This window comes from Moschus berezovskii, chromosome 19 (genome assembly GCF_049115385.1).
Source record: "Moschus berezovskii isolate FMDL1 chromosome 19, NW_MosBer_1.0, whole genome shotgun sequence".
Taxonomy (NCBI): Eukaryota; Metazoa; Chordata; class Mammalia; order Artiodactyla; family Moschidae; genus Moschus; species Moschus berezovskii.
This window is the reverse complement of record NC_142478.1, coordinates 60,281,272-60,297,501: the sequence shown is the minus strand read 5'-3', so window position 1 is coordinate 60,297,501 and position 16,230 is coordinate 60,281,272. Positions and strand designations below refer to the sequence as shown.

The window sequence follows — 16,230 nt, the reverse complement described above, 5'->3', positions numbered from 1 at the left end:
TCTCATAGCAGCTGGGCAGGGTCGTAATGGTGATTTACTGTATAAACCTTCACCAGTGCAAAGTTTTCTGGAGTCAAAGACCATGCTTGCCTCATCTACTGCCAGTACTTCCAGCTAAAGCATGCTTAAGGACTTTGTGTCCATCTGACATTGGGGGCCAGGTGGGCTTTCAACCTGCTTTGTCACTTCTACCTCTCCAAGTCTCAGTTTATTTATCTATGAAATGGGTGAAGAGCAGTGCCTCCCACATTACATTGCTGTGAGGCTGAAATGAAGCTGAGCATCAAATTCTTCAGTCAAGGTCTGGCATGGGGAAGTGATAACCATCAGGTAACAGAATTTGTTCTCACTGGAGCACACTGACTTACACGCAGTGCTTCAGTTCAGTTCAGTTCAGTCGCTCAGTCGTATCCGACTCTCCGCGACCCCATGAATCACAGCACGCCAGGCCTCCCTGTCCATCACCAACTCCCGGAGTTCACTTAAACTCATGTCCACAGAGTCGATGATGCCATCCAGCCATCTCATTCTCTGTCGTCCCCTTCTCCTCCCGCCCCCAACCTTTCCTAGCATCAGAGTCTTTTCCAGTGAGTCAACTTAGTAATGATAATTGTTGTTATTGGGGTATATAAACAGTGGATGTTTGGTAAATGTTAGTCATTCTTGGAATGAACTGACCTATAGGGAGCATGCACTTGGTAATGGCAGCAGTCCTTATGGGAGCATGCTGATCTGTACACAGTGGATGGTAGTAAATATCATTTGGCTGGTTCCAACTTCCCTGATAGCTCATTTGGTAAAGAATCTGCCTGCAATGCAGGAGACCCCGGTTTGATTCCTGGGTATAGAATATTCTCTGGAGAAGGGATAGGCTACCCACTGCAGAATTGTTGGGCTTCCTTTGTAGCTCAGCTGGTAAAGAATCTGCCCACAATGCGGGAGACATGGGTTCAATTCCTGGGTTGGGAAGATCCCCTGGAAAAGGGAAAGGCTACCCACTCCAGTATTCTGGCCTGGAGAATTGAAGGAATGTATAGTGCACAGGATAACAAAGAGTCGGACACAACTGAGTGACTTTTACTTTCAACCACTGTTTTAATGGAAGTGGTTCTAGTTCTCTCTCTCTAACACACATTCATTTCATTGATATTTGTAAAATGAAAACACAACAAAAAGCACAAATGTCCAACATAAAGAAGTGAATAAATTGTGGTGCATCTAGAGTGAACAAAGCCATTAAAATAATGAAATTAAAAAAATTTTTTTTCAGGATGTGGATCATTTTTAAAGTCTTTACTGAATTTGTCACAGTATTGTTTCTGCTTTACGTTTTGGTTGTTTGGCTGCTAGGCATGTGGGATCTTATTTCCCCAATCATCAGGGACTGAACCCACACCCCTTGCATTTGGGGAGAAGCCTTAACCACTGGACGGCCAGGGAAGTCTCATGAAGATCTATTTTTAATACAAATACTCTACAATGGTAAAGTAAATGTAATTGTTTTGGTGAACAAAGAGAGCAAAATTATTTCTTTTCATAATTTTAAAATTGGAGAGATATATCCCAAATTGTTACCGATGTTTATGTCTAAACAGTGGAATAGAAGCGATTCTTGGATTTTTTTAATCTTAATTTTCTACAAAGCACTTGTATTATTTTCTAGTAGTAACTAAAAACAACAAACAACTTAGGGGGTGGGTAGTGATCAATGTCAAAAACTGTCCTATGGTCATACTGCTACATCGTTTCAGTCGTGTCCCATTCTCAGCAACCTACCAACGGTAGCCTGCCAGGTTCCTCTATCCATGGGATTCTCCAGGCAAGAATACTGGAGTGAGTTGCCATGCCCTCCTCAAGGGATTGAACCCAGGTTTCCTGAATTACAAATGGATTCTTTAACATCTGAGTCACCAGGGAAGCCTTAAGGTCATATTAGGTAAGGACTAGTAAATAGTGCAGGAGAAGGCAATGGCAAGCCACTCCAGTACTCTTGCCTAGAAAATCTCATGGATGGAGGAGCCTGGTAGGCTGCAGTCCGTGGGGTCGCTAAGGGTCTGACACGACTGAGCGACTTCACTTTCACTTTTCACTTTCACACATTGGAGAAGGAAATGGCAACCCACTCCAGTGTTCTTGCCTGGAGAATCCCAGGGACGGGGGACCCTGGTGGGCTTCTGTCTATGGGGTCACACAGAGTCGGACACGATGAAGTGCCTTAGCAGTAGCAGCAGCAGTAAATAGTGCCCATCATATTTAGCAAAAATAAAGCATCTGGTGGCCAAAACGAAAGCAGTTTTGAGGCAGAGTCACTTGTCAACAAAAGAGGAATAGTAACTATGGTTTGTTGACTAAAACAAAAATGCACAGCATAGCTCTGAGGAACTGCTTGGAAGAGGAAGAAGGAGAAGCAGTACATATGTAATTTTGGCTAAGGGGTATGTGCGATCAAGCTTAAGTCTTAGTATAAGGTTGCTTTTAGGAACAAATAGTTCATGATTTTAGCGCTTTTTAAAATAAAGTATGGAAAGATGCAAGAATCTGGATTAATAAAATTCTCCTAGACTATATCTAATTATCTAATAGTTTTGCCTTTTCTTCCCCAAAGCACAAAGTGCCTCGTTCTGTCCTGAGTACCTTTCAGGGTATCCTATATTGTAGGCCGGTAACTGCAGTGGCTGACCTCATTCTTTTAAAACTGGATGGTAGCAACTATACTCCAATAAAAATTAATTAAAAAAACCCACACTAGATGGTGAGCAACATTCCTCGTTCCACAAGTTAAAAGATAATTTCTAAAAAAAAAAAAATTCCCCCAAATTTTGGCAAGACCAAGTACGAATAGGAGAATCAAACGCTATGTGCAAATATTCTTGCCAGTTGAGAAAAGCGCAGACAGAAAGAAAGTGAAGTGGCTCAGTCGTGTCCCACTCTTTGCGACCCAAGGACTGCAGCCTACCAGGCTCCTCCGTCCATGGAATTTTCTAGGCAAGAGTACTGGAATGGGTTGCCATTTCCTTCTCCAGGGTATCTTCCCGACCCAGGAATCAAACCCGGGTCTCCCGCATTGCAGGCAGACGCAAGTGGGGATAGGAGAATCAAACGGTATGTGCAAATATTCTTGCCGGTTGAGAACAGCGCTGACAAGTTCCCCCCACGACCCTCTCCAGGCCTTTACCGAAGCCACTGAGCATGCGCAAAAGTACAAAGAGGCGGGGCAATGTGGGTTGCTTTAAGAAGTGCGAGAGAAAAAAAAAGTGCGAGAGAAAAGTAAGGCCTTACCATTTCTGCATTTATAAGGTTGAACAAAGAAAAAGGCAAAAAGCTTAAAAAAAATCGAAAGTAGCTCAATTGAAATTCTTGAAACAGTCTTGCAAGCTCAGTCATAACTCTTGGGAACTCCTTCAGCAGCGAGTAGCAAGATATCCCTCTGCAAAAAGAAAGGCCAAGCCTGGTGCATTGACCCGGGAGCGCCGGACGACCCTCCGGGCTCGGCCAATCAGAGAGCAGCGTGGGGCCCCTCCCCGCCTGTGACTGGAAGAGCGGGATGGGGCGGGGCGGTGGCTCAGGCGCATGCACTCCTCGGCCGTGTGACTTGAGCTACCACGGTACAGTGTGCCGACGGCTGTGAGTCCACAAGCCGCTTTCTCTGCTGTTTGACCCGCTCGGCTCCGCGATGCCGGTGGACCTCAGCAAGTGGTCCGGGCCATTGAGCCTGCAGGAAGTGGATGAGCGGCCGCAGCACCCGCTGCAGGTCAAATACGGCGGGGCGGAGGTCGACGAACTGGGCAAAGTGCTGACACCCACCCAGGTACCCAGGGCGGAAGGGGTGCAGCTGCTGGAGGCTGGGAGGCTCTCAGGTCGGCCGGTCAGCGACCCAGTGGAAGCTGGGAGGACGTTCCGGTCTCTAGTGCGCCGGATCCACGTAGGGAAGGGAGTCGCGGTGCCCAAGCCGCAAGCCTGCCGACTGCTCCCTCCCCATAACCAGCGCGGGGAACCTGGCACGAGGCGGGCGGGACTTGCCTTGAGGAAGAAATTGATACACCCTCCTGGGCCTTCGAGGAGCAGGCAGGGGAGGGAGGAGGCCTTCCCCCGGAGGAAGTGGGCAGTGGCCGCTCACGCCCCCAGAACGTCCCCTCCCGGCCCGGAATTTTAGGCCTCAGTATGGGGAGTAATGGAGAAGGAAATGGCAACCCACTCCAGTGTTCTTGCCTGGAGAATCCCAGGGAAGGGGGAGCCTGGTGGGCTTCCGTCGATGGGGTCACACAGAGTCGGACACGACTGAAGTGACTTAGCAGCGTGGGGCTGTAAAAGCCCCACCCGAGGACGTATTACGTAACCAATGAGCAGCAGGGCCCTGTGATTCCTCCTTTGTTTTTAACGGTCTGGAGCTGGAAGCCACCCAAAGGTAGGTGCGTTCTGCAGCTGGAAGGCTTGAGGGTAACGGCCTTGTTTTACCGTTTTGCCTTTGACCCCCGCCCGCGCCCCCACCCCAGCTTGGTTAAGGCCTAACCAGGTTCTGGCTGCTGCAAGTGGGGGAACTTGCAGTTCCCGGATACCGTGCCCAGTAGTTGGTCCTGAAGCTTCGGGGCAGCAGTGCAAATAAACAGTGCTCAGATGGTTTATTAATTTAGATGTTTACAGAGTTTATTGTTTTGGGTGTGGAAAGTGCCCGTCTGGCAGCCTCTTTTTGCCAAACTCAGTCTGTCCATCTTGGTTTTCTCTGCCCTTTTAAATATACACTTAATTCAGATTTCACTTTAGCAGGCCCCAGATAAAGTGGTCTCCAGTCTAGAGATTGTGTCATTCCAAATAATGTAAGGTTGTAGTCAGCAACCCTTGAAATCCTGACCCACCTCTTTCTGTTAATAACATGCTAGGATACTAACCCCATAGTATTGTTGGGACTAAAATAAATAACGTATATTAAACGTCAGTTCCGGGTTCTTAGTAGAGTCAGTACAGTTGAGCTTTTATTAATAATTTCTGTGCTCAATCTTTGAGGAATCCAAGGTCAAAGAAAGAGTGCTGGTTTCTTCAGCATTTCTGGCTTTTAAGCGCCAAATCTGTTCCTTCCTACAGGTTAAGAACCGGCCCACCAGCATTACATGGGATGGCCTTGATCCAGGTAAATTGTACACCTTGGTCTTGACAGATCCGGATGCTCCCAGCAGGAAGGACCCCAAATACAGGCAAGTTGGAGAAAGATGGGGAATAGCGGGTCATCCAGTGTGACCCAGTGCTTCTTGCACTGTTTAAGTCCCTTGCTGGACATGCTGTGTGGGAAGAAATACTCGATTTGGGGTGTTCACTTCCATGCTTAAACCCGAGTGTGCTTTTTGTTCCCTAGAGCAAGATTCTAGAATAGCCGAGAGCTGGATCTGCCCAGGCCTGTTTTTGTACAGCCCCATGAGCTGAGAATGACTTTAACATTTTTAAAAGAGCAATAATTCTTTGTGACATGTGGACATTACATGAAATTCAGACTTTGGTGTCCCTAATTAGAGTTCTGTTGGCTGACTTTGCCTGTGAGTTTGTACTGACTTCCTGTGTTGCTGATGGTCCTCTCTTCCTCCATGTAGGGAATGGCACCATTTCCTGGTGGTCAACATGAAGGGCAACAACATCAGTAGTGGCACGGTTCTCTCCGATTATGTGGGCTCTGGACCTCCCAAGGGCACAGGTCAGTAAAGGTTGCATTTGGAAGGAGATGGGAGGGGAGCCTGGGTGCATATTAGGATTGATATAAAGTGCTACAAAATCTTAGTCTAGCTTTTAGAGTCTTATATTTATGAGAGCCCTACCCTAGTGAAGATTTTAGGTAACTCGGTTCCCCTCTAAATCAGCTGCCTGTCAGGGACACTCAGACCCATTGTAGTGTCAGGTGGCCAGAGCCATGGGTACTGCTTAGATGGATATTCTTTTAGAGAATAGTGTATTGGACCTTGCCAAGTTGGATCAATGCTGCCTAGGCTAATGGTGGGAGATGCGCTGTTATCATGTCGTGCCTGACAGGTGTTTCCATTTCCTGGAACAAGGAACTGGAATGGGGCAGAACACTTGATCTTGTACACACTGTTCAGCCATAAGTTACTCTGAAGAGGTACAAGAAGGTCCCTGACAAGGGACCTGGTGTTTTATCTGTAGACCCAGAAGCTTAAAGCCCTCTCATGCATTCATAAGAGGGACCTCTCTCCCAAGCATCTCTTTAAGTTCTCTAGAGCCAGTTATAAAGTCAGGCAGTTTAATTATGGAAAGTATACCTATGAGAATAAAGCAGTTCTGTCAAGTAGCAGCTGTATTCTCATTAAAAAAAAAAAAAGCTTCAGTGACTTCCTTTTCACATTTGTTTAGTAAGGTATAATTTACATATAATAAAACACACCGATCAGAAGCGTTTAATCAGTGAATATTGACCTGTGAATCCATCCATGTTAGCACCATGGGAAATAAGATGTAGGATGTTTCTGTCACCCTAGAAGGTTCTTAAGGGACCTTTTAAGTTAAATTTCCCCAGAGCTAATCATTTTCTGGCTCTTCTCTCTATGGATTACTCTTCCTGTTCTTGTATTCTTATAAATGGTGTCATGCAGTATGCATTTGTGACTGGTAATCTGGCCTTAAGGTAGTGTCTATGAGACTCATCCGTTATTTTGAGATTAGTAGCTCCTTTTCATTGCCAAGTAGTATTCCCTTGTGCAGGTATACCACAGTTTGTGTAGCCATTCCCTGGACATTTGGCTTGTATTTCTGGTATTTGGATATTATGAATAAATTTGCTGTTTCCATTCTTGTCCTTTTATGGGCATGTTTCCATTTTCCTTGGGCAAATACTTAGGAGTAGAATTGTTGAGTCATAGAAGTCCAAAATGATTGAAAGACTTCTATACTCTAATCAGCAGTATTTCAGCAGTATACTGAAAGAAAGTTTCAGTAGCTCCATATAAGATCCATGCCATATGTATTGATCGAACCATTCTAAGAGTCATCCATGTGGTAGCATGGGACAGGATTTCCTGCCTGTTTTTTTAAGGCTGAATAATATTCCACTGTACATATATACTATATTTTGTTTATCTTTTCATTTGTCAGTGGACATTTGGAGTGTTTTCACCTCCAGGCTGTTGTGAATAAAATTGCAGTGAACTTAGCCCCCTCTCATAAATGGGGTGGTCTGGGTCCCTCCGAGTTGGTGCATTCTCAGAAAGTGGGTGACATCTCCCTCTCAGATGCTTAGCTATGTGTATGTCTTCCCTCCTGCCTCTCCCTACAGGCCTGCACCGCTACGTCTGGCTGGTTTACGAGCAGGAAGGACCACTGAAGTGTGACGAGCCCATTCTCAGCAACCGATCTGGAGACCACCGTGGCAAATTCAAGGTGGCCTCTTTCCGCAAAAAGTATGAGCTTGGGACCCCAGTGGCCGGCACGTGTTACCAGGCCGAATGGGATGATTATGTACCCAAGCTCTATGAGCAGCTGTCTGGGAAGTAGAGGAGATGGGCACCGTCCCAGAGTTCCCAAACAGTGTTTCAGTTTAGTGATGCATGTAGATTTTCCCTCATCTTTCTGCCTAAGCCCCGAGCGGTCAGATTTAGATTTAGGGTGACTTTTCTTGCCTTCTGCCTGTATTGTATAATTTTAGGGGGTTTATGTTTTGATCAAATTTGAACTCCGTTTTGGTGGGGGCTTCTTTGCTACTGTGATGTGGTTTATCAAAATGTTAATCCACGAACAACAACCCAGACTTTAAAGAAGAAAAAAAATTCTGGTAAAAAGACCAGGTCTGCAGTATTAGAACAGAACTTCAAAGAATCTTTAAGGGAGGTTGAAAACAAAAAAGAGATTGATTGCCTCTGCGTTTGTGAGCCTGAGCACAGAATTTTGTGTGAAGGCACCTACTGGCATGTGTTTTCATGGCTCTGAATCACCAAGACAACCAGGGGCCAGCATGTCCACTAACCCCCAGCGTCTCAGGCTGGTTACTGCGTGTCAGTGTCCTGCTGTGGCTCCTTTAAAGAGCAGTACTGGAAAAAGCTCCACAGAAGTTGCTTTGCTGTTAAAGCCTGGCCATCTAGATGAGCAGCAGGTTATCAGAAATCTAAAAGTCTATGCTTGTTAAATTGATCACTCTTTGGTTTAAAAAAGAAAGCCAGGCTGGAGTTGGTGAATGTTGTATTAATTTTGCTGTTTGCTTATAGTTGAATAAAAATAAAAACACTGTGTAGATGAACCCGGCCTTCAGATACTTTGCCTTTTTCAGTGTGGGGTTTCAAAAATAATGAGACATCAAGAGACAATCTATAGGGAATTCCCTGGCAGTCCAGTGGTTAAGACTCCATGCTTCCACTGCAGGGAGCCTGGGTTTGATCCCTGATAGGGGGAAGATCTGCAAGTCATGTGGTGCAGACCAGAAAGAAAAAAAACCCCGACCATCTATTAAGTGAGTAGCCCCTTTACTCTGATCAACAGTGACAATTGGGACTTGATTTAGGAACTGTACAGGGGGTTCATACTTATATACATGCCATTACACAACAGCAGGAGCAATTATTAAAACTGGAGGTCTTAAAAAAAATCATAGAACTTTAGGCTAAATCTTGCCTGTAAAGCACCTTTGTTATTTTGAAAGTGGTCGGAAACGTTCCCTCTTGGTGTAGTTCAGTATAGAAACCACAACAATGACTAAGAAGTTAGTCCATGCTTCTTGTTCTGACCATGATCCATATAGATCAGTACCAGAAAAGGGGGGGAGGGAAGACGGAGGTTCTGTTTCGCTGACCTGGCCTGTGATGGAGAGGCATTCTGGCCAGACCTGGCAGGTGTCAGCAGAGCTGGGCCTTTCCCCACCTTTGGCTGCAGTACTACTTCCTCCTCTGAAAAAACCGTTGGAAAATGTTGTCTCGTGTAATCTCTGGGGATGAGTAAGGGAGAAAGTAATTTTTTTTAACTTCAGGGTTTTAAAATTCAAATTTTAAACTATTTTGTAAAACAAAAGCTATAAAGGGAATGACTACCCTATTGCCCTTAAAAATAAATGTAAGGGACTTCCCTGGTGGTCCAGTGGCCAAGACTGGGCTTCCAGTGCAGGGGCCTGGGTTCAATCTGTGGTCAAGAAACTAGGTCCCTCACGCTACAACTGAAAGATCCCACATGCTACAACTAAGACCTGACCAAATTCATACATACATAAATATATATATTTTTTAATGTGAGAAGTAAGACGTGCACTTGGTAAGACAAGGCAAATGGTAAAGGAAATGCCTAGCCTCCTCCATGGCCATTAGCAGTTACTTGTTTTCTTTCAGAAGCAAATGTAAATATTCATATCAGCATATATCTGCATATATATCATATATATCGTTTAAAAATTAGTCTTCTATACACTGGTATACATTGTTCTGTACTGTTCTCCCTAGCTAATGTACCTTCATGTCATATGTCTTAAGGTAACAGGTCACCACAATTCATATCATTATTTTGAACAAATTATCTGCTTTATAGATGTTCCATAATTAACCAGTCTAATGCCTTCTGTGGTAAGATTATTTCTGGTTATTTGCTGTTTTAAAGAGTGCATCAGCAAACTTTTCTATATGTATAAAATGCTTTTGTGAATAATTTAGTGGGGTAAATCCTTAGCATTTTCAGTTCTAATACTGATAAACCACCCTCCAAAAAGATCATTCTGGTTATATTCATGTCAGTGGTTCATGAAAGCACCTGTTTTTCTGTCTGCTTATCAGTTTTCTCAAACTTTACCTGTTTGAACAGGTTGATATTTATGTATATTTAAAATCATTTATTCTTTTTCTCTAAACTCCTGTTTTGAGAGTTTTTTTAAATCTGCTAACCCACAGTATTTTTTTGATTTCTAGATACAGAATCTAAAGAGTAATGAGGAATTATAGTAATCTGTTAGTTTCCTTGTTAAAACAGGTACAGACTCATAAATGATTGAGAAAAAGGTAAGCAGCCCAACCAAAATTATGAAGTGTATGCACAAGAAGTTCACATAAAAAAGAATACATATGAAAGCATATATTAATAACCTTAGAAGCAAGGGGATACCCTGTTTCACCTGTTAAATTGGAAGAAGTGAATTTGCCCTCAGGCACCCAGCTAGGAAGTGGGGGATTCTGGTTCTGAATGCAGCTTTGGCCTCAGAACCAGCTCTTCACCACTTCAGCCACTTGCACACAAATTCCTTTTGAGGTTTAGCATCCTCATGTGAAAAAATGGGTGGGAGGGAATCATTAATCTGCCTCATTTACCTCAAAGGGTTTTGGAGAACCGAAAAATGATCTGTTGAGATTAAATGGATTAATACAGATTAATAAACTTGACCTGACTGACATACAGGGATCATGTCTACAAATGGCTCACTTTCCTAAAGGCTACACAAAAGTGTGTCTATAGGTTTTAGAACAGACACGTGAGTCTCTTCTGTAACATGGTGCAGCTTTAGCAGCCCTACAGAGCCCAGTGTTTCTAATAAATCTGAACCCTCGGGAGCTGCTCATCATGCTGACTTAATTATAGAAAACATGGCAATTACTCTGGAGGCCCTCAATCCCTGGTGAACACAGACTCTAAGACCATATCTAGTTCAAGCTCACAAAAATTTCCTTGTTTTCTTCTAGAAATTTTAGTTTGATTCTTTACTTGAATCTATGATCCATTTTGAATTAATTTTTGTGGATAGTGAAATAAGAATTGGTGTTCAGTGTTTCCCATGTGGATGTCCAGTTGATCCAATACTATCTGCTGAAAAGATTTTCCTCTCTTCATTAAGTTGTACCTTTATAAAAATATATATAAATTGACCATATGTATTAATCTATTTCTGAATTGTCTGCATGGTCCCATTGATCTGTGTCTTATCTTTTTGCCCATATTAAAGTGTCTTGATTACTGTAGCTTTATAGCAATTCTTGAAATCAGTAGAGTGTCATCCAATTTTCATCTTTTAAAAATTTGCTCTGGTTATTCTGTTGTTTGTATTAACACATACATTTTAGGATCTGTTTGTCAATACCTACAAGAAACTTTGCTGGAATTTTTATTGGGATTGTGTTGAAACTACAGATGGATTTCAGTTCAGTTCAGTCGCTCAGTCGTGTCCGACTCTCCGCGACCCCATGAATCACAGCACGCCAGGCCTCCCTGTCCATCACCAACTCCCGGAGTTCACTCAAACTCATGTCCACAGAGTCGGTGATGCCATCCAGCCATCTCATTCTCCGTCGTCCCCTTCTCCTCCCGCCCCCAACCTTTCCCAGCATCAGAGTCTTTTCCAGTGAGTCAACTCGTCGCATGAGGTGGCCAAAGTAGTGCAGTTTCAGCTTTAGCATCAGTCCTTCCAATAGGCAGAATATATATCTTAATATTATTGAGTCTTCCTACCCATGTGCAGAGGATGAGATGGCTGGATAGCATCACTGACTCAATGCGCTTGAGTTTTAGCAAACTCTGGGAGATTGTGAAGGATAGGGAAGCCTGGTATGCTGCAGTCCAGGGGGTTGCAGAGTCAGACACAAATTAGCGACTGAACAATTATTGATATGGTGGGATTTAGGTCTACCCTTTTATGTTTTCTGTTTGTCCTTTTTCTTTATATCTCTGTTCTCCCCTTACTGCCTTCTTTTGGATTATTTGAATTTAAAAATTTTTAATATTTTAATATCTTAATTCATCCCTTGGATTTTTGGCTAATACTTTTTTGGGTTTTGTTTTTGATCAAGTTACTCCAGGAGTTAAAATATACATAACTTTTTTTTTTTTTAACTTTTTGGTCATGCCATTCAGCATGTGGCATCTTAGTTCTCCGACCTGGGATCAAACCCATGACCCCTGCAGTGGAAGTTCAGAGTCTTAAACGTTCATTGGACTGCCAGGGAAGTCTTATACGTAACTAATTTTTCATAGTCTCCTTAAAATAAGAATTGTACCACTTCATGTAAAATCTAGAAGCATGGCAACCATATGGGTCAAATAACCCCCAACCTTTAATATATGGATTGCACTTTTATATACAGTGAAACCCTCCCCAGACAATGCTATATTTATTGTTTATATATATATATGTATATTTTAAAGACTTACAGGGAAAAAAAACCTTTTCTATATTTATCTAGATATTTACCATTTCTTGCTCTTCCTTTCTTCCTAGAGATACAATTTTCCTTCATGTTATCATTTCCCTTCAGTATGAGGAACTTCCTTTAGTGTTTAGTGTAGAGTGAGTCTGGTATTGGTTTTAGTTTGCCTTCATTCCTGTTGTCTAGGTTGCTTCTCCACAATCGGTCTGCTTTTATTTCTCAGTATCCTCAGATAGTTGTTTTTGCACTTTTGTCTATTTTTTAGCTCTAGGAAAAGCACACAGCTATGCCAAACTAGAACAACAAAAAATATTTTATGTTTCATTTCTATGGCAAATAATTACTAAATTAAAATCAGAAGTATATGTAATTCTTACTTGTGCATGTTTTCAACTACCCAGGAATACTGTTTTCAGTAGATATTTAATCAACTAATTACAGTTGGTGGTAAGTTCAATAAATAAATTTTTACTCAGTTAATTAGACATCAATGGTAAGTATTCTCTGATATTCCCTATGACTGTAATTTTTCCTTTAAACTGGTTGCACCTGTCCTTGTCCACTATTGATTTAAATTACTCCATGCTTATTTACTTTTCAGTGGAGATTTAAACCATGAGCAGACCCTATCCATCTTACTTACTGCTACATCCCTAGGCACACAGTAGATGCTCAATAAACATTTCTTGAATGAATGAGCTGAATGTATGCTTATCCTGGCACTTCTGACCCCCCTTACTCTTTATCTATAGCACTTATTTCTATTTAAGATCATTTAAAATTGTAATTATGTGTCATCATTTTCCTCTTACCTCCAATGTAAGCTCCATTTGGGTGAGGATCTTTACAGTTAAGATACATTGACAGAGCTTAAGCATCTGGCATTGCACCTGACATACAAGGTACTCAGTAAATATTCAATGAATAGTTGCAAACCAAAGGGAAGCAGCCCTTATAGTATTTATGACAAACCTATAATAATTAACTCAGGGGAGTTTAGTATATGCTGGAATAATACCAGACACTGGCTCTCTGCTCCCGTCCCCAGTACTTTTATACCTCTTCTAGCTATTCTGGTCCCCGTCTATTCTTACTGCCTAAGGTACTAGGAGTAGGAAGACAGTCTGTACCAGGTGTTAGAATCACAAATGCACATTCCTTCTAATAACTCCACCTTGGGACATATCATTGATAAAACTGGAGAGGGAATTTTTATAAAGCTCAGCACCTATAATCTCACAGACATAAGGCCTTTACATAAGCTAGCTAGCTGGTTTTCACTACAGAAATGGATGAAATAAACTATAGGAAGTTTAATGTCCTTTTGCATGGCAGTGTGACTATACTTAGGAGTGTTGGTTCAGAAATCAGACAGGTCTCGATTCAGACTCTATTGCCTCCATTTACACTGGTCTGAGCTTACTTTCTCATCTACAAAATGTTTCTAGAGTTCTATCACATGGTAAACATAACGCAGTACAGCCTTTTCCAGTACTACTTTCTGATGTACCTAATATGGGAATTTTTAAGACCTAAGCTGCTTAGGAAACTGGATGTTAATTATTAAAGGATGGACTTCCCTGGTGGCCCACTGGTTAAGAATCTGCCTGACAATGCAACAGATATGGGTTTGATTCTTGGTGAGCAACTAAGCCCCTGAATCACAACTACTGAGTCTGTGCACCTTAGAGCCCATGCTCCACAATAAGAAAAGCCACCCCAGCAAGAAGCCTGCATACTGCAATCAAAAGTAGCCCTTGCTTGCCTCAACTAGAGAAAGCCCACGTGTGGCAACAAAGACCCAGCATAGCCAAAAATAAATTGATCAAGTCTTCATGCTAGAGATCAGTTCTCAATGACCAGGGCTCAGAACCTTAAGAATATGAAATCTTACTGAGACTGTTTTGACCCAAAAAACCCGTACCCTAGAAGTTATATATTAATATTTTACTCCTGCATTGTCATGTGCATAAAATTATTCTAATAAAAGCTGACTATGAGGGGAGGGGTATCTACTATTACAGTGGGATCATTTCAAATATTTGGTTATAATGTTTTCTTCATAGCCTGCTTTTAAGGTGCCTAAATTCTCTGAGAGACAGGGATCAAGACCATCCCCAGAAAAAAGAAATGCAAAAAAGCAAAATGGCTGTCTGAGAAGGCCTTACAAATAGCTGTGAAAAGCAAAGGAGAAAAGGAAAGGGATACCCATTTGAGTGCAGAGTTGCAAAGAATAGCAAGGAGAGATAGAAAACCTTCCTCAGTGATCAGTGCAAAGAAAGAGAAAAACAACAGAATGCGAAAGACTAGAGATCTCTTCAAGAAAATCAGAGATACCAAGGGAACATTTCATGCAAAGATGGGCTCGATAAAGGACAGAAATGGTATGGACCTAACAGCAGCAGAAGGTATTAAGAAGAGGTAGCAAGAATACACAGAACTGTACAAAAAAATCTTCGTGACCCAGATAATCACGATGGTGTGATCACTCACCTAGAGCCAGATATCCTGGAATGTGAAGTCAAGTGGGCCTTAGGAAGCATCACTATGAACAAAGAGAGTGGAGGTGATGGAATTCCAGTTGAGCTATTTCAAATCCTGAAAGGTGATGCTATGAAAGTGCTGCACTCAATAGGCCAGCAAATTTGGAAAACTCAACAGTGGCCACAGGACTGGAAAAGGTGTTTTCATTCCAATCCCAAAGAAAGGCAATGCTAAAGAATGCTCAAACTATAGCACAGTTGCACTCATCTCACACACTAGTAATGTTCAAAATTCTCCAAGCCAGACTTCAACAATACATGAACCGTGAACTTCCAGATGTTCAAGCTGGATTTAGAAAAGGCAGAAGAACCAGAGCTCAAGTTACCAACATCTGCTGGATCATCAAAAAAGCAAGAGAGTCCCAGAAAAATATCTATTTCTGCTTTATTGACTATGCCAAAGTCTTTGACTGTGTGGATCACAATAAACTGTGGAAAATTCTGAAAGAGATGGGAATACCAGACCACCTGACCTGCCTCTTGAGAAACCTGTATGCAGGTCAGGAAGCAACAGTTAGAACTGGACATGCAACAATAGACTGGTTCCAAACAGGAAGAGTACATCAAGCTGTATATTGTCACCCTGCTTATTTACCTTATATGCAGAGTACATCATGAGAAACGCTGGGCTGGATGAAGCTCAAGCTGGAATCAAGATTGCCAGGAGAAATAACAACCACCTCAGATATGCAGATGAGATGACACCACCCTTATGGCAGAAAGTGAAGAACTAAAGAGCCTCTTGATGAAAATGAAAGAGGAGAGGGAAAAAGTTGGTTTAAAGTTCAACATTCAGAAATCTAAGATCATAGCATCTGGTCCCATCACTTCATGGCAAATAGATGGGGAAACAGTGCAAGCAGTTGCAGACTTTATTTTGGGGGGCTCCAAAATCACTGCAGATGGTGACTGCAGCTGTGAAATTAAGACATTCCTTGGAAGAAAAGCTATGACCAACCTAGAGAGAATATTAAAAGCAGAGACATTACTTTGTCAACAAAGGTCCATCTAGTCAAGGCTATGGTTTTTCCAGTAGTCATGTATGGATGTGAGAGTTGCACTATAAAGAAAGCTGAGTGCCGAAGAATTGATGCCTTTGAACTGTGGTGTTGGAGAAGACTCTTGAGAGTCCCTTGGACTGCAAGGAGATCCAACCAGTTCATCCTAAAAAGGATCAGTCCTGGGTGTTCATTGGAGGGACTGATGCTAAAGCTGAAACTCCAATACTTTGGCCACCTGATGTGAAGAGCTGATTCATTTGAAAAGACCCTGATGCTGGGAAAGACTGAAGGAGGGAGAAGGGGATGATGGAGAATGAGATGGTTGGATGGCATCACCGACTCAATGGATATGAGTGTGAGTAAGCTCCGATTGAGCTATTTCGAATCCTGAAAGACGATGCTGTGAAAGTGCTGCATTCAATATGCCAGCAAATTTGGAAAACTCAGCAGTGGCCACAGGACTGGAAAAGGTCAGTCTTCATTCCAATCCCAAAGAAAGGAATGCCAAAGAATGCTCAAACTACCACACAATTGCACTCATCTAACAAGCTAGTAAAGTCATGCTCAAAATTCTCCAAGCCAGGCTTCAGC

At 42.5% G+C, this 16,230-nt stretch overlaps 1 protein-coding gene across 1 annotated transcript; it reads left to right on the top strand.

Moving 5' to 3' along the window:
• The first annotated feature begins 3,565 nt into the window (after positions 1-3,565).
• PEBP1 (phosphatidylethanolamine binding protein 1) lies at positions 3,566-8,227 on the top strand. Its single transcript, XM_055405577.2, has 4 exons — positions 3,566-3,808; positions 5,080-5,189; positions 5,580-5,680; positions 7,271-8,227. Exons 1-4 carry the CDS (start codon positions 3,674-3,676, stop codon positions 7,486-7,488), a joined length of 564 nt encoding a protein of 187 aa, XP_055261552.2. The 5' UTR covers positions 3,566-3,673; the 3' UTR covers positions 7,489-8,227.
• The last annotated feature ends 8,003 nt before the right edge of the window (positions 8,228-16,230 follow it).

Coding starts and splice junctions, on each gene's coding strand:
- PEBP1 (XM_055405577.2), top strand. CDS start 3,674: ATGCCGGTGGACCTCAGCAAGTGGTCCGGGCCATTGAGCCTGCAGGAA. Junction 3,809..5,079: donor AAGTGCTGACACCCACCCAG/GTACCCAGGGCG, acceptor TCCTTCCTACAG/GTTAAGAACCGGCCCACCAG. Junction 5,190..5,579: donor AGGAAGGACCCCAAATACAG/GCAAGTTGGAGA, acceptor TCCTCCATGTAG/GGAATGGCACCATTTCCTGG.